General features: G+C 45.0%; 1 protein-coding gene across 6 annotated transcripts in view; it reads right to left on the bottom strand.

The window, feature by feature from the left end:
- ANKRD11 (ankyrin repeat domain 11) overlaps positions 1-24,671 on the bottom strand; it is an 899,251-nt gene that overhangs the window by 84,556 nt on the left and 790,024 nt on the right. For all 6 annotated transcript variants that reach the window (XM_029608601.1, XM_029608602.1, XM_029608600.1 and 3 more), the window contains one exon: positions 5,821-12,707. In XM_029608601.1, the coding sequence (XP_029464461.1) occupies positions 5,821-12,707 (6,887 nt within the window). The remainder of the gene's footprint in view (positions 1-5,820; positions 12,708-24,671) is intronic.

Here is a 24,671-nt window from a genome sequence, read left to right as displayed (position 1 = left end):
GGAGCTCCTCCCCGTGGGTGTGGTCATCTCCACTGCACCCAAAGATCCACAAAACACACGTTATCATAACATGGTGAGGCAGAAAGTCCTTGGCCTGAGTGAGTAGGCGGAGGATAGTACTTCCTTTGACAAAAAGACTTCCTTGGACCCTGTCTTGACGGTCTCCTAGAAGAGGACGACGGGTCCAGAATACTGGTGGAGAGTTGCTGGAGGGTTTTTCATGATGTTTCCGGAGTTGGGCCACAGCATCCCTCACCCTATCTCCGAAGACATTCTCTCCTGTACATGGCACGTCAGCGAGTTGTTCCTGTACCTCTGGTTGGAGATTTGAGGCCCACAGCCATGCCATTCTGTGGGTGCCGATTCCCGCTGTAGATGCTCGATGCCATCTCGATAACATAGTAGGTCACATGTACCTCGTGTTTCCCACACTCTAGACACTTGTGCACTAGCAACATGACTGTCTCTTGTTGCTGTTGAGGCGGCTGCTCAGCCATCACCTGCTCCTGCTTCCAGAGTCCTGCGATTACTGGCTCATGTAGAGCTGGTAGGCAGCAATGCAGGCAATAAGCATGATGCCTTGGAACACCTTCCTTCCAAGAGCGGCCATCGCTCTGTGGTCCTTCCCGGAGATGCTGAGGTATGGGTCCGAGAGTGCTTGGCCTTCTTGAGGGCGGATTCGACCACCACTGAGTGGTGAGGCAGCTGACGCTCATCAAATCTGTCAGCCCTCTGGACGAGGAAAACCTTGCCCACCTTATTAATGGTAGGAACTGTAAGGGGGTGTTCCCAAATCATCATCAGCAACTCCTTAAGGATCTCCTTAGGAAGCCAAAAACAAAAATGAGACAACCTTATACCGTGGAAAGATTTTTTATTGTTTCACAAAGCCCGACTCCGGCCGAGTTTCGCCAATTTAGGCTGCATCAGGGGCTTAGTCGTGCATATAATTATCTCTGCTTCTCAGTCTATCAACGTGTCACTCTCAAAATCGTACTGAACAAATCAGACGGTATATTGATGTATCCAGATATTTTGTATCAAAGAACATCGGGACAAGTCCTCATTTCGCGAAATGAGGACTTGTCCCGATGTTCTTTGATACAAAATATCTGGATACATCAATATACCGTCTGATTTGTTCAGTACGATTTTGAGAGTGACACGTTGATAGACTGAGAAGCAGAGATAATTATATGCACGACTAAGCCCCTGATGCAGCCTAAATTGGCGAAACTCGGCCGGAGTCGGGCTTTGTGAAACAATAAAAAATCTTTCCACGGTATAAGGTTGTCTCATTTTTGTTTTTGCCTTGGCTACGTGGGACCGCCTTCCGATTTGTTTTATTGGACCTCTCCTTAGGAAGCTCCACAAACTGAAGGATCTCAAGCATTTTGTGTCTGGCATTTCCTGTCAAAAGCTGGAATGGGATGGCCTCCACCATCAACCTCTCAAACCCTACGAAAGTTAAGTCCTCAGGCGGAGACTTTCTTTGCTCAGCTGGAGAAGAGTCTGATGGGATACCATCTGAATCCTCAGAGAAGGACTCGATCTGATCATCCCCTCGATAGTCATTGGTACCCTCATCCTCATTGAATGTCACAGGGGATGCGACCCTAGGTGCTTTGCCTACATCCAAAGGTGCAAGCACCGGTGGAATTGGATAGGAGACTACAGACCTTGGCACCTCTGCCGGAGCTTCCTCCTTGGAGTAACCGGTGATGGCCACTGTATCAGAAGTGGTACGAGGACGAGCAGTACCGACTCCGGTGCCATCAGTGCCACAGGACCAAATCTCTGCATCGCCTGCTCTACTGTCAGCTGGACTTAGTGTTCCAGCTCCTCCTCAAATGTTGCTGATGCCAACACTGACTGGGAGGAAGGAGGAGATCTTCCTCAGATCTGCGAGGGGGATCGGCGTATGGTATCAGGACTGGTGGAGACAGATGTGGACCCCAGGCATCGATAGAGTATAAGTACTCTCTTCCACGGGGCTGCTTTGGGGGCATCGCTGCAAAAGCTGGTGCATCCCCGTGCATCAATGGGGACCGGTGCCAATGCTTCTTCGGCTTCCCTTGATGCTTGGCCCAGTCCTTACCTGGTACCGATGTTGAAGATAACGAACCTGGTGTCCTTTGCCCAGAGATCAATAATGGCCGGTCTCCGGCACCCCTATCCACTAGTGGCCTAGACGGAACTAACGATCCCACCGATGTGAATGGCGTGATGTCCACTGGTGCGGCTCTGAGGTCCTTTGATGCCGATGCCACCAATGCCAATAGCTTGGACTTCCTTGACCCGAAGGCAAGATCCATTTTGTCGAATTGAAGCCAATGTCCTTTCAGGGTCATCTGGGCACCCAACCGGCAACCCCGTATATCATGCGATGCATACCTCATCATGATCAGTGACAGACATGGTCCTCAGGCATTGGCGAAAACCGAATGTGGCAATGTCGGGGTGAAACAAAAGGGCCAAACGTCCAACAATGGCGGTAAGCATCTATGGCAGGTGGGCACCTAGGCACTGCTACCATGGGGGGAATTGATCGTGAAAGAAAACTTAACGAAATGCCAAAAACCCTGACTGGGGACACTATGGGAAGGCACAGGGGGACCTAAAGATTGATCAAAGAGAAAAAAATTAGCAAAAAAACCCAAAAATCCAAATGCAAAAAACAAATTTTCCACAAAGTAAAAAGCCAAGTTTTAAGCTCGATCAAATTATGAGGCTCATAGTTCCATGGAAGAAAAAAAAAAGACGACTGAAGAGGGATCCCGCATGGACGCAGGGTATATGGTATGCTGGGTGTGCTCGGTGGCCTAGTCAAAGTTCTAGAAACTTTGATGTAAGTTTTCCGAAATGGGCTCCATCTGATGATGTCACCCATGTGTGAGTACTACCATCCTGCTTGTCCTCAGAGAATATTACATACATCTACCACCCTCTGTAAAGAAACATTTTCTTAGATTGCTCCTGATTTTCCCCCCTTTCATTTTAAATTACTCCTGATTTCAGAGCCTCCTTTCCACTGAAAGAGACCCCCATCCTGTGCGCTGATATCTTGGACGTATTTAAATGTCTATCATAACTCCCCATCACACCTTACTTATAGCGTATACATATTTAGCTTTTAAGTCTGTCCCCATATAGTTTACAACAAAGACTGAACATTTTTAGAAGCCACCCTCAGGACCAACTCCAACTGGTTTATATCCTTTTAAATTTGCTTTCTCCTACAATTTAACCTGAACAATCTTCCTCTAAACACAAGGCCTACTCATTTCTCAGGATTCTCTCCGAAACAATGCAAAAATTTGTACTCTTTTCTATGCTTATACTTATAAAATTCTCCTCCTGATTATTTCCTGCATCTGAAGTCTAAAATGGAAGTGTTTGTGGTCAGTAAATGCGGTGGGAAGGGGAAGAGGGAGGCACACAAGCTGTATGAACCATCTACCTCTCCTCCCATATAGTCAAAAATTTCAAGCTCTAAACCAATCCAGAGTTTCCTGCAGCTGAGCTACAAAGCACACTGACTAGACATAAACAAGGGTTCAAACAGCATTCGAAATTGTGTTTATTTCAATGTCAACCTCAACTAGTTATTGGTGTCTAAGACAGATCAATGCACTATATGTATGACTCAGTTCTCCTTTCACCATATAGCATTCAGAACACTGAACTAGATCACCCTTCTGCCATCTTTATAGTTTCTCACTAATATATGTGGCCTATCCTGGATTATTCACATTAGTCCATCTATGCCTGTCAACTTGCCAGGTGAGTTTGTACCTTTTTAATATGTTATTGTATTCTATGGTAGCAAATAAGTTATCAACTTTGTGATGAGAGTGGACTGAATGATATGGGTCATCTTTTAGAGATAAGGCAGTCAAACTATGGTGATCTGACCTAAAAAGTAATTTGCTCTACCTAACATACACATATGCAAATTCCTATTTCTACCCTGCAAACATATTTAGCACCAATCCCAAAATCTGTTTATGAATAACTGTTTATAAAAAGCTGGTTTCTAACTAAAAAAATAAATAAATAAAGTTGCCCGTAACTTGTATTGCCAGTATGCAAATTGAGCTCCACCCCATCCCTTCTTATACTCTCCAGTTTCACCCTTTTCTCTCTCTCTGTATGGAATTTGAGCTCACTCGAACAGAAACATTGGTGGTAGTGGATGGTGTATTTACTCTCTTACCTGCCCTGGAAGAGAGATACTGCTAGCAGTAGACAGTGCGAACCAGCCCCCAACCCCCTCACTCACTGTCTTATCAGCCAAACATGAAGAGGGTGGTGGCCTTGCGGTGCTTCTGGTGCATCTTCCTTCCTCCCCTGCTGGGGCCTGAATGGCACATTTTGAACCACAGGATTCAAACCATGATGCTCAGGCCCCAGCAGGGGAGGACGCATCGAAAACACTGCAAAGCTTTTATCCTCCTCCTACTGTTTGGCTCATAGAAGCCAGTGATTGAGGGGGTTGGGGCAGGAAGATAATGAACTGGGGATTGTGGGGTGAGAATGAACCAACCTGGAGTGTGAATGAACAAGGTGGGGAGTGAACCAGTGATGGGGAGAGAACTGGAGTGAGGGGTTCATGGGGAGAGTGAAATAGTGTGAATGAGGGGTTTGGGAGGGGCACTAACCAGGGAAACCTCTGGGTTTTATGGGGGGAACAAGGGTGAGTGAGGGGATAGGATGAGGGGAGGAATTGAAAGAGGGAGAGTGATTTGGGAGGGGGAAGGGGTGGAGTAAATGAATTGAGTATGGGGGACAGGGAAGTGAACCAGGATAAATGAGGGGTGGGTGGGGTGGGTGGAGGAAGTGAACTAGGGTGAATGAAGGTTTTGTGGGAGGAGGGGGTAGTGAACCAGAGTGAGGGGGTTTGGGAGGGGGGACACAGGGGGTAAATAGGATGAGTGAAGGGACTGGATTGGGGGAGGAAGTGAAAGAGGGAGAGTGAGGGGATCAAAGGGGCTTTGGAAGTGGGGATAAGCAGAATATAAATAATAAATAAGGAAAAGAGGATGGGGATGTGATTCTACTACTTTCTACATTTCATATTTCCCTGTCCTTCAATGGGCTTTTACTTCTAGTTAATTCATAACTAAGTTGTAAGTTCTACTGGTGCATGCTCCCACTTTCCTTCTGTAGACACACGTAAAGGAGTAACATTGGGCTTATTACTCTAAACATTTCTGACTACTCCCAGTCTCCAACAGTTGTATTTTATTTTGGTTCTAAACATAAACATGCCCTACCAAATCCCAATGTAACAGTCATAGAATATGTTTGCACAAAACTTATCCAGGAAGCCATATTGTCATATATCAGCTCTGCGTTAGCTTGGTTCATAAGACAAGACACAAAATGTGGATGTCACTGAATGGCCTGTTCTTCCACAGATGGCAGCAAAATACACAGGAACAGAAGCCACAAGTTTAATTCTAAAACAATAAAAGACAGTGTGCAATGCAAACTACTTTATTACTAGAGCAGGCTTTGCGTGCTCATTACTCTTTGAGCACTGTGGTTCTGTAGAGTTGCACAATGGCTTTTGAAGGTGCTGAGTTCATACGAGACAGGGCCAGGTTTATAAACACTTAAGTTCTATCCTATGCCTATGGGAAAACCTTTTTAAAAACTGGTTCAAATGTAAAACTAGAGACTATAAATAACCCCAGTCTGTTTATTCTTTTACCAGGTGTGTATTCCTTTATGTTACACATTTCCAAGGATTCTACTGTAAATATCCTAAGGGGTAGGGATAATTGTGTTCTTACAGGAGGTGCGATGACAACTCACCACTGGAATGTGCAGCTTGCTAAGGGGTTTGCCATCCAGGAGATAAGAACCGGTGTATGTGACATACTCTGCATAACACTGGGGGGCCTGAGGAGTAATGTAGCAGAGAATTTTCCGTTTCTCTTCTATCTTTTTTCGAATCTGAAGATACTCAAAGTATGGATTTGATCTGTCACTATGGTAAGGCTCAATGTCATCTAACTTTATAGCATCCACAATAGCTGCCAGTGTCTGCTGAATCACCTCTCTCGTCTGCTGATTGCTGGTATGAATCTGCTGCTGAAGCTGTTGATTGGATCGTGGAAATTTGCGTTTACGTGGGTGTTGAGCCTGAGGATCCTCTTCCTCTGGAACCCGTCCCTTGGCACGTGTGGATGATGCGGTAACAGAGACTAGCTCTTTTTCAACAGGTGCTGAGTTCTGTTTATTCTGATTGGCAAGCATCTGAGCCCGATTTCTTGTGATTCGCTGAGGAATCTCTTCTATTTTGGGCAGTTTCTGAACTTCTATGACTGTTTTTTGAGGCGATTCTGTCATTTCCGTTTGGACATTAGCCTGGGAGATGTTTGCCTGCGTAGAAGTAACTTGACTGATGCTACCTAGATCAATGCCCTCTTGTTCGATTGTACACTCATCAGATTCAGCTTGTATCAAACACTCTGAGGTACTGTTTGAGGTTAACTCTGCAGAATTTATATCCCTTTCTTGGTGGTCTGCAGTAACACTTGAGGCGAAACTATGGGACTCTGAATCTTTTAATGACTTCTCTTCTGGTATATGCAAAGAGTGTAGTGTAGTCTCTGGTGAAATGGTTTGTGCTTTCTGTTTTTCAGACTGTGACTCTGCTTCCATAGTAGGTGTGTGGACAGATTGACCTAGACTAGGTGAAGGCCCTAGGTTATCTGTAGCTTCAGTCACAATGCCCATGTTTATTACCCCACCATTGACAACTTCTGGAACAGCCACAAGACCTTCTTCCATCTGGTCTGCTTCAGCTAGTTCAGTATCTGGACCCTCTTTTACAGGAAGTGGCAGCTCTGGTAATGAGAAAGGCCCAAGATCTAATTCATCCCCAGAACTGGTGAATGGATCAGACCATGTCAACGGTTCTTCTGGATTGACAGGTGCAATGTTACTGGATCCCAGGTAGTTATTTTCTAGAGCACAGATGGAGTCTGCTTGAGTTTTTGTTACTAAGCAAGAAGGCTCTGAAGGCATCTCAGATGACTCTTCAGGAAGAGATTTGCAATTACTGAAAAAAGAATCTAATGGGGTAGGAGACATGTATAGTGTTTGCTGGCCCGAGGTTGTTTCTCTTTGAATTGCCTCCTCTTCCTTAATTTCCTCAAGCCCTGGTTCAGATACGGAAATTGGATATGGAATGGAAGAAACTGGGAATGAAGAATCTGCAGATGTGAAGGGCACAGATGTGGGATGTGTTTGGTCAGCTTGACAAAATGGTTTAGGAGATTCCTGAAATCTCTGTGGAGACTTGAGTAAAAGATCAGATTCAACTGACCAGCTTACAGGATGGTTGGAGGAATTACCAATCAAATTTGGGAGGATGGCAGACTCATTTCTTGGGGAAGGGCTGGACCAATCCATACTGTTCTGCTCTGAAATAGTTGAAGTAAATGGATTCTCTTCAACACGTGGTAAAAAGCTAGTCTCTGATGGCAAAAAGTTGGGATCCTGAGGAATAAAACTTGGTTCTGAAGGCAAAAAATTGGGCTCTGGAGGCATGAATGGTTCTGGAGGCAAAAAGCCAGGCTCTGGTGGTACAAAGTTAGATTCTGGAGGCAAAAAGCCAGCCTCTGGTGGTATAAAGCTAGATTCTGGAGGCAAAAAGCCAGGCTCTGGTGATATGAAATTAGATTCTGGAGGCAAAAAGCTGGGTTCTGGAGGCAAAATAGAAGCCGTAGCTTGCTGGTCTTCTGTGGAATCCAAAGGCATGCCAAGATCAGGGGGAACAGCACTATTCATTGCAGATGCCAAAGCATCATCTCTATGAGAAGGGGAAGAATTTGCTTGTAAACTGGAATAAACACTTTCAGGAGACTGAGGAATATTACCACCAACTTCAGTTGCACAATGTAAAGCTTCCACTTTGGGGGATGGCGCACTATAGTCTGGTGAATAATAGCCTGGAGACAAACATGAGAACTTTTCAACAGGAACAGAAGGAAGGGAAGCCTTGTCTTCTGGTAAATGCTGCACTGGAGAGTTATAGTTTGATGTAGCTGGAACGCTTTGTTGCCTTAAAAACTTGTCTCCCACACTAAACTCTTCTTCAGGGACTCTTCGTATGTCAACAGAAATAGAGCGATAAAGATTAATGGAGGAAGCTGTCCTAGTTGGAGTCTGACTTGGATTTTCAAGAAACCCACCAGAAGCAGTTGCATATCTGTCAAAGAAAGATGGAGAGCATGCATTCATAGACATGGCTGACACTGGCAGCGAATGCTGAGAATCAGCACAATCAAACAGATCTGGATAGTCCTCATTGCTACATGAAGGTGTCCTTGGTGTTTGCATTACTTCTTCATAACTTGGACAAGAGACAATAGATGTGGGTGTTGGGACCCCAGTGGGTCTGTTCTGGTCTGGTCTTGGAGAAGCAGGTAATATTTCTTTCATCTGAGGACCATTCAGCCAGTCTTTTGTATCAGTTCCCACAGGAGGTTGTACTTTATTATCTGGTGATAGCATGGGATTCAATGAGCTTGGGTCCTTGAGCTTTTTGTCCTTCTGCTGTGATTCTAACACTAATGGTTTCTTAACATTCAAATCTAAGCTCTTCTTACGTATCTCTTCAAAGTTTTTCATTTTCTCCTTCGATTTGGGATCTCCTGACCTGTGTCTCATCTTTTCCATTTGCTTCATTCTTTCTTTATGTCTCTTATGTTTCTCTTCAACTTCTAAATCCTTTTGGCTCAGCATCCTCTCAAAGCTGGTCATCATAAGATCCCCATCTCCTAAAAGCTTTTCTCTTGGTTTTTCTTTCTTATTTCCATCTTTTGACAAGGTTAATTTATCATTTCCATTACTTATCTTTGTGTCACCCTTGTCTTTCTCCTGATTTTCCTTGACTCTGTCTTTTAGTTTTATTTCACTAAACTTGACACATTCATCCTTTGATTTTTCCTTGAAAGTAATGATTTGAGGACTTTCTTTATCTTTGCTTAAGGATTTTTGTTCCTCCTTGTGATGCTTAAAAAATCCATCAATGTGTTTGTCTCTATGCTTTTCTTTTTCATCTTTGCTTTTCTCCCGATACTTGTCTTTCCTTTTCTTCTCTTTCATGGTGTTAATGGTACTAACACTGTAACCCTTTTCTTTTTCTAACTTCTTGGAAGGTTCTCTCTCAGTTTCATGTCTATCCTTTTTTTCAGAAGAAAATAAGCAGTCCATGCTTTTGTCCAGTTCTTCTTCTGTCTCTGTTTTTATGCTGCATGAAATTCCAAACGTATCGCCATCCAGAGCAGATACATCTTTTTCATACTGTGTAGAATCCTTTCTGCTACTGGAATCTTTTACATCATCAGGTTTCTCTTTCTTGTCTGTCTTTTCCTTTCTGGCTTTTTCTTTTTCGTGACTTTTTTTGGATGATGATGATGAATGTCGATGTCGCTCTCGTTCTTTGAGTTTCTCGGATAAGCACTGCAAAGGAAGAGAATCTTTACATTTCTCTTCTGATGTGTCTGTGAGAGAAAGGGTAGATTGCTCTAAGAGATTATTCAATCCTGGATCCAGTCCTCTGTCTGTGAAACTGTCTGATGAGATCTCACTGATTTTATCATTTGAATCATCTCTGTATTCATTGAGAGCTTCTTCTTCCAATTTCTCCAAGAGGCTTTTCTCATTATCACCCGTTTTGGAAGACTTTCTCTCCTTCGAGTACTCCTTCTCTGCCTTTTCCTTATGTTTATTTTTTAACTTGTCATCACTGGGATGCCTTTTTTCAACCTTTTCTGGAAATTTTTGTTTGTTTTTCTTCTCTTGGGTTGTATCCACTGATATTCTGTCCTTCCGATCCTTGTATTTTTCCAGTGAATCCTTATCTTTTTTTTCTTTATGTCTCTCTATCAAATTTTTATCTTTTTTCTCTTTACTGCCTTCAATTACTCCCTTGTCCTTCCTCTTTTCTTTAGTCTCTTTATCTTTTGACTTTTCTACTGAATGTTGCTTATCAGAAGAGCATTTTCTGTGCTTGTCTGCTGGATAAAGCTCTCTTTCTACAACTGTGACATCATCTTTCTCCTGGTAATTGTCCTGTCTGTGTATATCACTTCCAAATGCATCACTAAATTTGAATCCACATGAGTTGTAGTCATCACCCTCATCCTCACTTTCATCAGTAAAAATATCAGCAATGCTGTACCAGCTTTTCTCTCTTCCCTTTTTTTCCTCCTTTTTCTCAAACTCTTTCTCTCTATCATTAGAGAAATTTTTGTCTTTCTTTTCTTTATTTTGATCAAAAGACTTTTTCTCTTTGTTATGCAAATCCTTACATTTTTCCTTTGCTTCTTTTTTCTCCCGGGAGCTTTTATCCATTTCTTTGTCTTTTGGGTTTTTTTCAAGGATGGTCTTTTCTGTTTTTTCTTTGTCAGCATCTTTGGACTTCTCTCTATGTTTTTCTGATTTCAGTTTCTCTTTCTTATCCTTTTCTGAGGTATCTTTTTTCTCTTTCTCCTTTCCTGAATGGTGCCTCTCACGGGTTTCCACACTCTTTCCACTGAATTCAGGGTCAGATTTATCCTTGACAAATGTTTCACAGACATACAAGTCTTCTTTGTATGGTTCCTCTTGCTTAACTTTAATCTCTTTGCGTTCTTTAGAACCATCCAAAGAATCTTTTCTCTCTTTGCCAGTTTCACCTGGATCTTTCTCCTTCCGTTCTTTAACGATTTCTGCAAAATCTTTCTTTTTCTTATCCTTTTCTGGCAGATAACCTGATATATATTTATGCTTATCCATTTGGTCCTTCTTTTTTTCAGATATTTTTTCTGAATAGTCTCTCTCTCTCTTCTTTAAAGGATCCTTTTCATTCCGCTTCTCAAAGTGTTCTCTTTTTTCTTTACCTTTGTCCTTTTTCTTGTCTTTACCTTCTTCTTTTACAGTCTCAATGATCAATTTGGCAATAGCATCACTTTTACTCTCTTTGTACTCTACCGCTGGAGAATCCCAGCTGTCTTCTTCTTTAAAGTCAAAGGAAGAATCAGATGACAAATCAGAGAACCATCTTTCCTGCTGATCATCTGAAACACTGAACTTTGTGTCTTCACTGTCCAAAAATTGGTTTTTATTATTAAAGTCCTCAAACGCAGGATCTTCTTTGTAAGATTTTTCTTTTTTTGATTTTTCTCTCTCTTCTTTACATATTTTCTCCTTTTCGTTTTTGGAAATTTTCTCATCATTTTTCTTTTCAGATTTTTTTTCTTTTGATTTTTTCTTTTTCTCTTCTTTATGAATTTTTGGTTTTTCTTCCTTGGGCGATTTCTCCTTGGCTGCTTTCTCTCTCTCTAATTTACTCAATCGCTCCTTCTCCTCTTTCAAAACTTTACTGGCTTCTTTATTCCCCTCTCGTACTTTCTTTAAGAATTTTTCATCTTTTGAAACCTTACCAGAATCTTCTTTAAAGGACCAGTCCTTCTCTTCTGCTTTCCCTTTAAGCAGCTTATCTTCTTTCTTTAAATGTTCTCTCTCATGTCTTAATACTTTTAATTTAGTTTCAACTGCATTTTCTGTCTCTATAATTAATGCCTTGTCACCCTTTTGTTTAGAGTCATCATTTTCAAAAGTAAAGTTTTTTATCATCTTAATGTCTTGGCTCATCTGCCCCTTTTCTTTATTTTTGTGTTTATGTTTTGCTTTATGCTTTTTAACAACTTTCCCCTCTTTGTCCAATTTTGGGATTGCTCCATCCATGTTTGTATGAAATGAATTTCTTTTCTCAAAGCCATTGTTGTGTGTGTTTCTTTTTTTAGGTGGTTCCTGTTTCTTTCGTACTTGCTTCACGGACTCTAAGCTTGAATCCTCAGATGTGTAGTCTGAATCACTGGTCAGTCTGGTCCTTGTAGAGTCTGATAATGAGCTAACATCAGACCAAGCCGGAGAAGATATGGTTTTCCAATTGTCCGTTCTCCAGTGTTTGGAGTGCTGCTCCTGGAGAGAAGTGTTATGTTTCTGTGATACTGAGCTTCCATGAGATGAAGTGGAAGATGCAGAGAGGGAATTGAAAAAGGAGGATTCTTTTAGTACTAATGTAGAGTCCTTTACACAGTTAGCACTTTCCAGAGAAAGTCTGTCCTCCTCCTCACTTTCGATGTTCTCACTTTCTGACTCAGAAGAACAAAATATGTCATTCTTTTTCCCAAACCGAACCTCTTTGCTTTTTGCATCTTTCTTCCGTTTCTTTTTCACTTTGTTTTTTTCTTTTTGCTGCTTCCCAATAGTAGGCTCACGAGTCTTACTGCTGGGCAAAACTGAGTGTGCTGACAGCCGAAGTTTCTCCCCAGCTCCCACAACTATGCTTGTGTTGTCCTCATCTGAAGTGTCAGACAAGATGCGACGGGCAGCTTTCTTTGGTGCAACTGAATTTTTAGAATAAGTTTTTACTTCCATTTTGGGTATAGAAATAAAACTATTTGATTTAGTCTCTTTCCTGAAGTCCTTTTTTAACAAATGCTTGTCATCAACTGGTGGCACTCTGTCTTCTTCATCATCTTCATCAAATTCATATTCATCCTTCACAGGTGTGATTGTTTTTGGTGTATCCTGGTTCTTGTTCTTGTGTTTTGAGCCTTTTTCAAACTCAGAATCTGTATTATTGCCATCAACAGAACTAGAAGGTGCAAATGAAGGGGCATCCTCTTCCTCTGAACTGTCTGTTAAAAAAAAAAGAAAACAGGACACGTTAGCACAAGTGGAGAATCCACATTGATCTTTCTATTAAGGATCAATTTATGTATTTCGCAGAAACCATAGATCTTCTGCATCAATATCACAGTAACATTGCCTCAGTAATTGCAGCTCTAATTGCATGTATACAGCATTATACATTGTAGCTAATAAAAGCAAGAGGCAAAAATGGGTTCTGCATCACAATTACATGAGAAAACAGAGTATCATGGGTAAAATAAATTCTCTAATACAATCATTAGCTTCTAAAAGGAGAACCATGGTATTCAAATCATTTGCTCTCAGCTACAATGTGTATATATGTATTAGAGTGGGGGGAGGAGTATTCAAAAGTCTTGCTTCTATGCAGTTAGAAAGAGCAAATATATATCTAGAAACAACTCCACTTGTTTCTGTGTGTGCGCTCTTCTTTGTGAGAGTATACACATTTATAAATATTGATATTTGTGACTTAAAAATAGGGTGATTAACTTCACTTGCACTGAGCACTATTAAAAATTTATTTTTTTCTGCCTCGTAGATACCTTCTGCTCCTTTTTACTGCCAGCTTAAATGGATAAAGGTGGGGAAAAAACACCAAGGGCCTTGATTTACAAAGATCCAGAGTGTTTACTTAATTTTGGAATGCAGGAGTAACCTAGTGATTAGAGCAGCAGACTGTGAACCAGGGAAGTAGGGGTTCAAATTCCACTGACCTTACCATGGGCAAGTCACTTCACTCTTTGTCGCCTAAGTACAAACTTAGAATCTAAGCCATCTGGAATCAGGGAATTACTACTCGGAGGAATTCTGCAAAACTGCACAATTCAGAATTTGTGCAGAATTCTCCCCAGTGCAGATTTTACCTTTTACTGACAGAATCCCCAAAAATCAGCTCTCAATATGGTCTTTTGAAAGTGTGCTGATTCACAGAGATGCAATGTTGAGGGCTCAAGCTTCTGCAGGACTGCTGGAAAAGGGATCTCCGAAGAACATAGAAAAACATAGAAATGATGGTAGAAAATGACCAAATGGTCCATCCAGTCTGCCCAGCAAACTTATGGTAATATCTACTGCGCCGTGAAGGTTACCCTATACTTATCAGTTTCCCACACCGTAAAAGTCAGGGCCCTCGTTGGTTGCTGTTTGAAACCAATTCCCTGTTATACCTTGTCGTTGAAGCAGAGAGCAATGTTTGAGTTGCATCAAAGTATCAGTCTTATTGGTTAAGGGAGGTAACCATTGCATCAGCAAGTTACCCCCATTCTTGTTTCCCCAGAACGCAAAAGTCAGGGCCCTTGTTGGTCATTGTACGAATCCAATTCCCCTTCCCTCCCTGCAATTGAAGCACAGAGCAATGATGGAGATGCATCAACAGCATCAAGGCTTATTGGTTAAGGGCAGTAACCGCCGCACCAGCAAGTTAATTCATGCACTCTTTTCTTCATTTCCATCCTTTAGCCTTTAGAGATCCTCAGTGTTTATCCCATGCTCTTTTGAATTCTTTCACTGTTTTGGTTTTCACCACCTCCTCTGGAAGGTGATTCCAGGGATCCACCAACCTCTCCGTGAAGAAATATTTTCTGACATTGGTTCTGAGACATCCTTCCTGGAGTTTTATTTCATGATCCTTAGTTCTGCTGATTACTTTTCAATGGAAAAGATTTGACTTTTGTACATCAATAAAACCTTTCAGGTATCTGAAGATCTGTATTGTATCAGCCCTGCGCCTCCTCTCCACCAGGGTATACATATTCATATCCTTCAGTCTCTCTTCATAGGTTTTCTGATACTGACACCACACCAGTTTGGTAGCCCATCTCTGGACTTCCACCATCCTGTCTCTATCCCCTTTGAAATAAGGGCTCCAGAAATGAACACAGAACTGTATAAGGGCGTCACCACCTCCTCCATTTTCTTACTAGTTATTCCTCTCTCTATGCAGACCAGCATTCTTCTGGCTTTAGCTATTGCCTTGTCACATTAATTTTCCATCTTCAGATTGCCAGAGACTATCATCCCAAGAGCCTGCTCTTGGTCTGTGCACATCAGCCTCCCCCCCCCCCCCAAATCACATTAGCTCTTTCGGATTACTGCATCCCAGATGATGGACTCTGCACTTCCTGGCATTGAATCCCAGCTGACAAATCTTCGAATACTTTTTAAGCTTTTGTAAATCACTTTTCATTCTCTCTACTCCTTCAGGTGTGTCCATTGTGTTGCAGATCTTAGTATCATCCACAGATAGACAACCTTTACCTTCTATCCCTTTCGCAATGTCGCTCACAAAGATATTGAACAGGACCGGTCCCAATGCCAATCCCTGTGGCACTCCATTTAACACAGCTCTCTCTTCAGAGTGGATTTCATTTACTATTACACACCGTCACCTGTCAGTCAACTAGTTTGTAATCCACGCCATCACCTTGGCACTCACTCCAAAGCTTCTCATTTGGTTCACAAGCCTCCTATGTGGGACGGTATCAAAAGCCTTGCTGAATTCCAAGTAGATGATGTCGAGTGCTCTTCCTCGATCCAATTCTAGTCACCTAATCAAAAAAATAAATCAGATTTGTCTAACAGGACCTTCCTCTGGTGAATCCATGTTGCCTTGAGACCAGCAACTTACTGGATTGTAGATAGTTCTGTACCCTTTCTTTCAGTGTCTCCATTAATTTTCCCACCACCAAGATTTATTTATTTAAAGTTTTTCTATACCGGCATTCGTGATACAATCACATCATGCCGGTTTACAGATAACAGGGGGTGTAAAAACCAGAAACATTGAACATGTGCATAGAAACCGTAAAGTTACATTAAAACAGGGTTTATCTAACTGGGGGAAGAAAGAGTTAGATGAACTGTGCAATAATGGGATTAATTATTTAAATTATATTGTAGTGTCTCATTGGAGTTGTTGCTGTACTTCAGTTAGGATCTGGGAAGGCTTGTTTAAACAGCCAAGTCTTAAGCCTTTTTCTGAAAGTTAGTAGGCAAGGTTCTTGTCTCAGATCCGAGTGAATAGAATTACATATCGAGGGTCCGGCTGTGGAGAAAGCCCGGTCTCTAAAAGTTAGATGGTGTGTGGATTTGGTTTGGGGAACGATTAGTGATCCTCTGTAAGCTTCTCTGATGGGTCTGGTGGAGGAATGTCGTCTGAGAGGAATTTGTAGATCAAGTGGAGCATGGTGATGGATTGCTTTATAGATGATGGTGATGGACTTGTGAATAACTCTGAAGTGTATTGGCAGCCAGTGTAGGTTTTTGAGGATGGGGGAGATGTGATCTCTTCTCCTGGTGTTTGTCAGTATTCTCGCAGCTGAGTTTTGGAGCATTTGAAGAGGTTTAATGGAAGCAGAAGGGAGACCAAGTAAGATAGAGTTACAGTAGTCTATCTTAGAGAAGATTACTGCTTGAAGGACCGTTCTGAAGTCTCGCCCATGAAGGAGAGGTTTGATTCTTTTCAGGATCTCAAGTTTATAAAAGCCGTCTTTTGTCGTTTGTTTGATGAAGGTTTTTAAGTTGAGATGGTTGTCGATTATTACTCCTAAGTCCCTTGTTTGAGTAGTGGGTATGTTGGTTGGTGGATATAAAGAGAGGTTACTATTTCCTGGGGAGATGAGAAGGAGTTCCGTTTTAGCTGTATTTAATGTAGAGATTACTTACCTGATAATCTCCTTTTCCTTAGTGTAAGCAGATGGACTCAGAACAAGTGGGTATAGTGTGCTCGTGCTAGCAGTTGGAGACGGATCTGACGTCAGCACGGGTACATATACCCCCACAGGAAGTGAAGCAACTCAGTAATCTTCCTTGCAAAAGCTGTTATGGATATATGTGTACTGACCGATCAAGTAATTAATGAAACAGGATTCTCCTGACCGATTGATATTAGCTGGAGACCGCCAGCGTTCCCAACCGGAAGGCGTCGACACCTGGTAGAGTGGACGCTCTCGTGTAAGAAATGACATGCCTTACCTGGAATTGATGAAACCCATGTATACCGGCAGCTGGGCGGGATGGTGAGTCCATCTGCATACACTAAGGAAAAGGAGATTATCAGGTAAGTAATCTCTACATTTCCTAGCGTGTAGCAGATGGACTCAGAACAAGTGGGATGTACAAAAGCTACTCCCGAACTGGGTGGGAGGCTGCCTGAGGACCGCGTAGGACTGCCCTCGCAAATGCTGTGTCCTCCCTGGCCCGGACGTCCAGACGGTAAAATCTGGAGAAGGTATGGAGGGAGGACCACATCGCCGCCTTACATATCTCCGCGGGCGACAGCATACTAGATTCTGTCCAAGAGGCCGCCTGCGCTCTGGTGGAATGAGCCTTGACCTGCAGAGGCGTTGACTTCCCGGACTCTATGTAGGCCGCTCTGATAACTTCTTTGATCCAGCGGGCGATGGTGGGCCGTGAGGCTGCTTCCCCTTGTTTCTTCCCGCTGTGAAGGACGAACAGATGGTCCGTCTTTCGTACTGCTTCTGTCATTTCCAGGTATCTGGGCAGCAATCTGCCGATGTCGAGATGGTGTAGCAAACGCCCTTCTTCCGACTTCTTCAAACCCGCCGTGGTTGGCAAGGATATGGTTTGGTTGAGGTGAAATTGTGAGACTACTTTAGGTAAGAAGGAGGGAACCGTGCGAAGATGGATAGCCTCTGGAGTGAGCCTGAGAAAGGGATCACGGCAGGACAACGCTTGTAGCTCCGAGATGCGGCGTGCTGAACACACAGCCAGCAAGAACACCATCTTCAAAGTTAGTGAACGGAGAGACAGGCCCCGGAGGGGTCTGAAGGTGGATCCCGCGAGGAAATCCAAAACTATGTTGAGGTTCCACAGGGGCACTGGCCACTTCAGTGGCGGACGAATGTGCTTGACTCCTTTCAGGAAGCGGGAAACATCTGGGTGCGTGGCAATGGTCTTGCCATCCCTCCTGGGACCGTAGCAAGACAGCGCAGCCACCTGAACCTTGATGGAGCTTAGGGAGAGACCCTTCTGAAGCCCATCCTGCAGGAAATCCAGAACAATAGGGATTGTGGTTGCATGTGGATTGGTGCCATGAATGTCGCACCAGGCTTCAAATACTCTCCAGATCCTTATGTAGGTGAGGGATGTGGAAAACTTGCGGGCTCGGAGGAGTGTATCTATCACCGGCTCCGAGTAACCTCTTTTCTTCAGTCTAGCCCTCTCAATGGCCAGACCGTAAGAGAGAATTGAGCTGGATCCTCGTGGAGGATGGGACCTTGATGTAGCAGGTCCCTGAGAGGAGGCAGGGGAAGGGGCTCCCCTGTCAGTCGTCTTCTCATGTCCGCGTACCAGGGTCTTCTTGGCCAGTCTGGTGCCACTAGAAGAACTAGGCCTCTGTGCCTCTGAATCTTGTGTATAAGGGCGCCCCAGCAGGGGCCACGGAGGAAAGGCGTATAGCAGGGTCCCTGGAGGCCATGGCTGAACCAGGGCGTCGATCCCGTGAGAGAACGGATCTCGCTTGCGGCTGAAGTATCTGGGTACTTGAGCATTGGACCTGTCCGCTAGTAGGTCCATGTCCAGAGTCCCCCACTGATCCACAATCATCTGGAAGGCTGTGGGGGACAGCTGCCATTCTCCCGGATTTAGGCTTTCCCTGCTGAGGAAGTCTGCCGTGGTGTTGTCCCTTCCGGCAATGTGGACGGCGGAGATGTCCTGGAGATTCGCCTCTGCCCAAGCCATCAGCGGGGCTATCTCTAGGGACACCTGTCGGCTTCTGGTTCCGCCCTGTCGGTTGATGTATGCCACCATGGTGGTGTTGTCGGACATCACTCTGACTGCTCTGTTCCGCAGTCTGAGAGCAAATCGCAGGCAGGCTAACCGGACTACCCGTGCCTCTAGGCGGTTGATGTTCCACCCCAACTCTTCTCTGTTCCACTGCCCTTGGGCGGTGAGCTCTTCGCAGTGTGCTCCCCATCCGCTCAGGCTGGCATCTGTGGTGAGCAGGATCCACGTGGGGGAGGACATCTTCGACCCCCTGCTCGTGTGGTCGGACTGCAACCACCACCGTAGCTGGGTCCGCACTCTAGCGGGTAGAGGTAGATGCACGGAGTAATTCCGGAAGCGTGGGCTCCATCGAGAGAGGAGAGAGCGTTGCAGTGGTCTCATATGGGCCCGCGCCCATGGTACCACTTCCAGGGTGGATGCCATGAGACCGAGAACCTGCAGGTAATCCCAAGCTATGGGCCGGCTTTTTCCCATCAATTTATTTATTTATTTTATTTAACACTTTTCTATACCAACCTTCATGGTAGAGACCATATCAGGTCGGTTCACATCGAATAGGGGAACTGAACCAAGAACAGTAACCAAAAACAAAAGGTTGAAACATGAAAAAGCAAAGTTACATTTAACAGGGAAATTAAACTTGGAGGCATAGGCTGCTGGAAGGAAGGAAAGGCTAGAGATAGCGGAGAAATTAATAGTATAAACAGAGCAGTCAGGAGGCTCTTATTCTGGGCTTAGGGGTAAAATGGAAAACCATTGCTCCTAAAGGAAGTTCTGTCGACTATTGTGTGTCATGGGTATCAAGGACCGTAGACGAGTCTGGAGCCTTAACCTTCTCTTGGTGGTTAGGCTGACTTTGTCTGCCTGGGTGTCGAACCGGACTCCCAGGTATTCCAGTGATTGGGAAGGCTGTAGGCAACTCTTGTTTAGGTTGACTACCCCTCCCAGGCTTTCCAGAAGGGAGATCACTCTGTTGGTTGCCCGATGGCTCTCCTCTCGTGATTTCACCCTGATCAGCCAATCGTCTAGGTAGGGATGGACAAGGATTCCTTCCCATCTGAGCGGCGCTGCTACCACTACGATCACCTTGGTGAAGGTCCGCGGTGCCGTGGCTAACCCGAAGGGCAAAGCCCGGAATTGGAAGTGTCGTCCCAGAACCTTGAAGCGTAGGTAGCGCTGATGATCCCGATGGATCGGGATATGCAGGTAGGCTTCTGACAAGTCTAAGGCCGTGAGGAATTCCCCTGGCTGTACTGCGGTCTTGACTAAGTGCAGAATTTCCATGCGAAACCTAGGGACCTTTAAGTATCAGTTGACTGACTTGAGGTCCAAGACGGGTCGGAAAGTGCCCTCTTTCTTGGGTACCATGAAATAAATGGAATAGTGCCCAGAATCCATTTCCCAGGCAGGTACTGGGATTATGGCTTTCAAGGACATGAGCCTCGCCAGGGTAGCTTCCAATGCCGCCTTCTTGTGGATTGGACACGGAGATTCCACAAACCTGTCCGGAGGGATGTGATGGAAGTCCAGATAATACCCCTCTCGGATGATGGCGAGGACCCACTGGTCCGACGTAATCTCGACCCATCTGGGGTAGAAGAGGGTTAACCTGCCCCCTATGGCTTCGTCCCCCGGATGGATCGGCTGACTCTCATTGTGAGGTGCGGCCGGGACCTGAACCCGAGCCAGCTCCCCTCTTGTGCTGCTTGGTCCGAAAGGACTGGGTCCTGGCCTGAGGACAAGTGCCTGGTAGCGACTTCTATAGGGAGTGAAGCGTTGGGAGCTTCTACCTCTGGAAGGCCTCGGAAAGGTGCGCTGGTTCCTCTTGGACCTATCTTCCGGCAGTCAAGGTACTGGAGAGGCGCCCCATGTGCTGGCCAGTTTATCTAGATCGCTGCCGAACAGAAGAGAACCCTTGAACGGCATTCTAGTGAGGCGTGTCTTAGAAGGAGCGTCGGCTGACCAGTTCCGTATCCAGAGCTGCCTCCTGGCTGCTACTGAGGATGATACCCCCTTGGCTGTCGTACTGACTAGGTCGGAGGCGGCATCCATGAGGAACGAGAGAGCTGACTCCATGTCTGCTGCCGGGGCATTGTTCCTTACCTGTGACAAACAGGAACGCGTCACCACTGTGCAGCAGGTTGCGATCTGCAGAGACAGAGCTGCCACCTCAAAGGTTTGTTTCAGGATGGCGTCCAGGCGTCGGTCATGAGCCTCCTTGAGGGCCGCCCCCCCCTCCACTGGAATGGTACTGCGCTTGACCACAGCGCTAACTATGGCGTCCACCTTGGGGCACGCCAGCATATCCTTGATTGCCGGATCCAGGGGGTACATGCCAGACAGGGCCTGACCCCCTTTGAATGAGGCCTCCGGCGCATTCCACTCCAAATCGATCAGCTGTTGTGCCGCTTGCAGGAAGGGGAAATGGCGGGCCATCGGACGAAGACCCTCCAAGCAGGGGGTTCTGATTGGATGCCTCCATGGTACTAGGGCCTGGAATAGCCAACTCCGTCAGGCACTGAGAAACCAGGTCAGAGAGATCTTCCTTGGGGAAGAACTGCCTCATAGTTCGATATGGCTCTATCCCCGAGGGAAGTTCCCCCTCCTCTGGGAGTCCGGACTCGTCCTCCGAGACATCAGGATCCGCCTGAGCCGGACTGCCCGGAGGCGGGTGCCCGCGGTAAGGGCGAGAGGGTCCGGGGGCAGGGTCAGCCGGGGCAGCAGGGCCTGGACGGGAAGCCGACTGCATCTGTACAAAGGCGTGGATCCCCTTACATAAGTCCACCCAGGAAATGGAAGCGGTCTCTAGCCGTCGGGGTACCAGGTCCCCCGGGATTCCTGGCTGTTCGAGCCGGCCCGCTAGATCCGGGGTGGCCCCTGGGGAACTGGCGGTAAACCTCGGTTGATACTGGTCCTGGCCCGAGGCTCCCATGGCCTCCTCACATTGGGCACAAAGGGAGTCTGCCTCCTCGCTCTGTGTGGCTCTAAGATGGCATGCTGAGCACAGGCCAAGAGCTTTTACGCCGGAATCAGGTGCCGCCTCTGGAGACGCCGGGGCGTTTAAGTGTTCCATCGCGTCTTGCGAATGCAGGGCGCCGGCGCTTATGCAATACGCTGCCAATAATATGTGCTCAATAATATGCAATATGCGCTCAATAATACGCGTTCAGCAATATGCGCTCAATAATACACGCTCAATAATATGCAATATGCGTTCAGCAATATGCGCTCAATAATATGCAATATGCGCTCAATAATATGCAATATGCGCCCCGCAATATGCGCTCAATAAGAGGACGCTGAAGACTATGCGCTTAACAATAGCTCAATAGCGTACGCTTAGCAAAGCTGCGTTGTGCGCCTATCAACAGGCGCCTATCCTTGTGCGCACAATACCTGAACCAGGCAGACAATGGCAACCTCCACGGCGTGCCGCATGCAGGCAACGCCGCCGATCCTCGTACCTCGGAGACCAAAAGTAAGAGATGTACGCCTTACCTGATCTTCGGCGCTTCCCGGCTGTAACCCGGGCGGTCTCCGGCTGCGGAGGGAGAGGGGAAATACCTTCGCCGCCGCGCTCAAGGAAGTGCACCCGCTGCCTCTAAGCCACCGAACTTGTCTCGCTCGAGGCTAAGTCCTCGCAGGGACCGAGGCGCCTCTCAGCACGCCGGAGCCCTTCTCGCTCGGGGGCTAGATCCCTGCCGTGGTTCGGCCACCGGACCGAGGTGTAGACCTCCGAGGGATTGTGGAAATCACCTCGGGAAACTCAACTGGGGGAGGGACCCGAGGGTATCACCGCAGGAGTGTGGGGTTCGTCGTCGTCTTAGAAATTTAAAAAGTAGAAAGTAGTATTGGAAAACACGCTCAGCGAGCGTGCAGGCGCTCCAAACTGCTTTAGAGACGGAAATTACTAAGTTGCTTCACTTCCTGTGGGGGTATACGTACCCGTGCTGACGTCAGATCTGTCTCCAACTGCTAGCACGAGCACACTATACCCACTTGTTCTGAGTGCATCTGCTACACGCTAGGAAATATCAAATTTAAACTAGCGAGAAGGAGATTGATCTCTCGGAGGCAGTTTTCCCAAAATTCCAGTGTTTTAATGATGGATTCTTTAATGGGGATCAGGATTTGCACATCGTCAGCGTATAGGAAGTGTGTTAGCTTCAAACGGGTTAGGAGTTGGCATAGCGGGAGAAGGTATATGTTGAAAAGTGTGGGGGATAGGGAGGAACCCTGTGGAACTCCTAAGGATGAGGTGTAGTGGAGGGATTCTTTATTGTAGATTTTAACCTTGTAGCCTCTGTTGTTGAGGAATGTTTTGAACCAGGAAAGTGCAGTTCCTGTTATTCCTATGTCTGATAATTGGTTGAGGAGGCTAACCAGCTTATAGTTTCCAGTCTCCGATCTGCTACCACTCTTATGAAGGGGGACTACAACTGCTCTTCTCCAAACTTGAGGCACCACTCCCATTTCCAGGGATCTATTGAACAGGTCATTTAGCGGAATCACCAGGACATCTATGATTTCTCATAGTATCCTGGGGTGTACCTCATCCGGCCCCATGCATTTATCCACATTCAGTTTTCCTAGCTCTTCCCATATATTCTGTAAAAGGAGTTGGGTCTAGCCCATTCCCTTCTACAGTCTTATCAACCACCAACGGTCCTTCTCCAGGGTCTTTTTTTGGTGAACACCAAACTGAAGTATTTAATATTTTTGCCATTTCCTTGTCTGTCTCGACACATTGCTCCTTGTCACCTTTCAATTTCACTATACCACTTCAGGCTTTCCTTCTTTCTCTTATATATATATATATATATATATATATATATATTTATTTATTTTTAACTTTTATATACAGACATTCCTGTATAAAATACAAATCACACCGGTTTACAATAAAAACATAACTTCGCCTGTGAGCGTTACATAGAACAATCAACAAATTATATTAAAAGCATACATTACCTTTGTCAGAAATGTAAAACAATTATAAAGTAGAAATTGTTAACAAGGGAATAAAGATAACAAGGGGAATATTAAAACTAGGGGATGCACGAAAAACATTCTCTCACCACTTGGGCAATCCTTTCTTCCACTTGACCTTTTGCTTTTCTGATTTCTCTCTCATTTTCACCAGGTACTGTTTCCTGTGTTCTTCTTTTTGGGATCCTTTAAACTTCCTGAATGCTGATCTTTTTGCCTTTATTTTTGCAGCCACCTCTTTTGAGAACCAAATTGGTTTCTTTGTCCTTGAGCTTTTGTTTACTTTTCTAACATACAGATTTGTTGCCTTTGTAATAGTTCCTTTTAATTTAGCTCACTGTTCCACCTCACCCATTTTCTCCCAGTCTTTTAGTTTTTCTTCCAGGTACATCCCATTTTGTCAAAGTCCGTATATTTGAAATTCAAAACTCGGGTCTTTGTGCGACTTTTTTTTTCAAAATAGATTTTATTACAATTCTTAAATAGATGTTTATATCATATAAACCGAACAAAATACTACCGGGTCAGATCACAGAACTACCTGTGATATGACACAACAAATGCAGTAAGTTACAAAACACAGGAGGTAACTGGACTGAAACAATTTATCAGTACCCATTATATGTTCAGAATCTGAACTGCAAATCCCTGCAATTATGAGAACATTCACAAACACCCACTGCACTGGGGCAGAACCCCGATGATCTGACCACCAGCTACACATCTCTCAAACCAACATGGCATACATATAAACAATCCTCACTCACACATACACTCAACCACTTCATGATTTTACCCCACCTCCCCCCCCCCACCAGGAGACCACATTAGAGCTAGACATGTACATAAACCATTCCAATAATGCACATTGGTACCTAGAATAACCCGTCTCACTATACAAGGTGATGCTGCTGAGAAAAGCGATAACAGAGTGATGCTGTGGACTAAATAAACAATGTCTAGGGGCAAGTCAGCTCGTGGGCCCTAGGGCCATTGAGCAGTATATCCAGTAGCGAGCAGGCTGTTCTGTATGTCCAAAGGCAACAAAGTGAAGTAGGTAGCCCAGCATTTGCAGTATACTTTATCCGATTTGCGATTTCCCACTGCGATGTCCATCCATTCCATTTGCATGGCCGACGCCATCCACTGATGCCACGCCTTAATGAGGGTGATAAGGGCTCAATCCAAGTGGATAAAATGGTGTGGCAAGCCAG

The sequence above is a fragment of the Rhinatrema bivittatum genome, chromosome 7, assembly GCF_901001135.1.
Source record: "Rhinatrema bivittatum chromosome 7, aRhiBiv1.1, whole genome shotgun sequence".
NCBI lineage: Eukaryota > Metazoa > Chordata > Amphibia > Gymnophiona > Rhinatrematidae > Rhinatrema > Rhinatrema bivittatum.
This window is presented reverse-complemented; position numbering and strand designations above follow the sequence as displayed.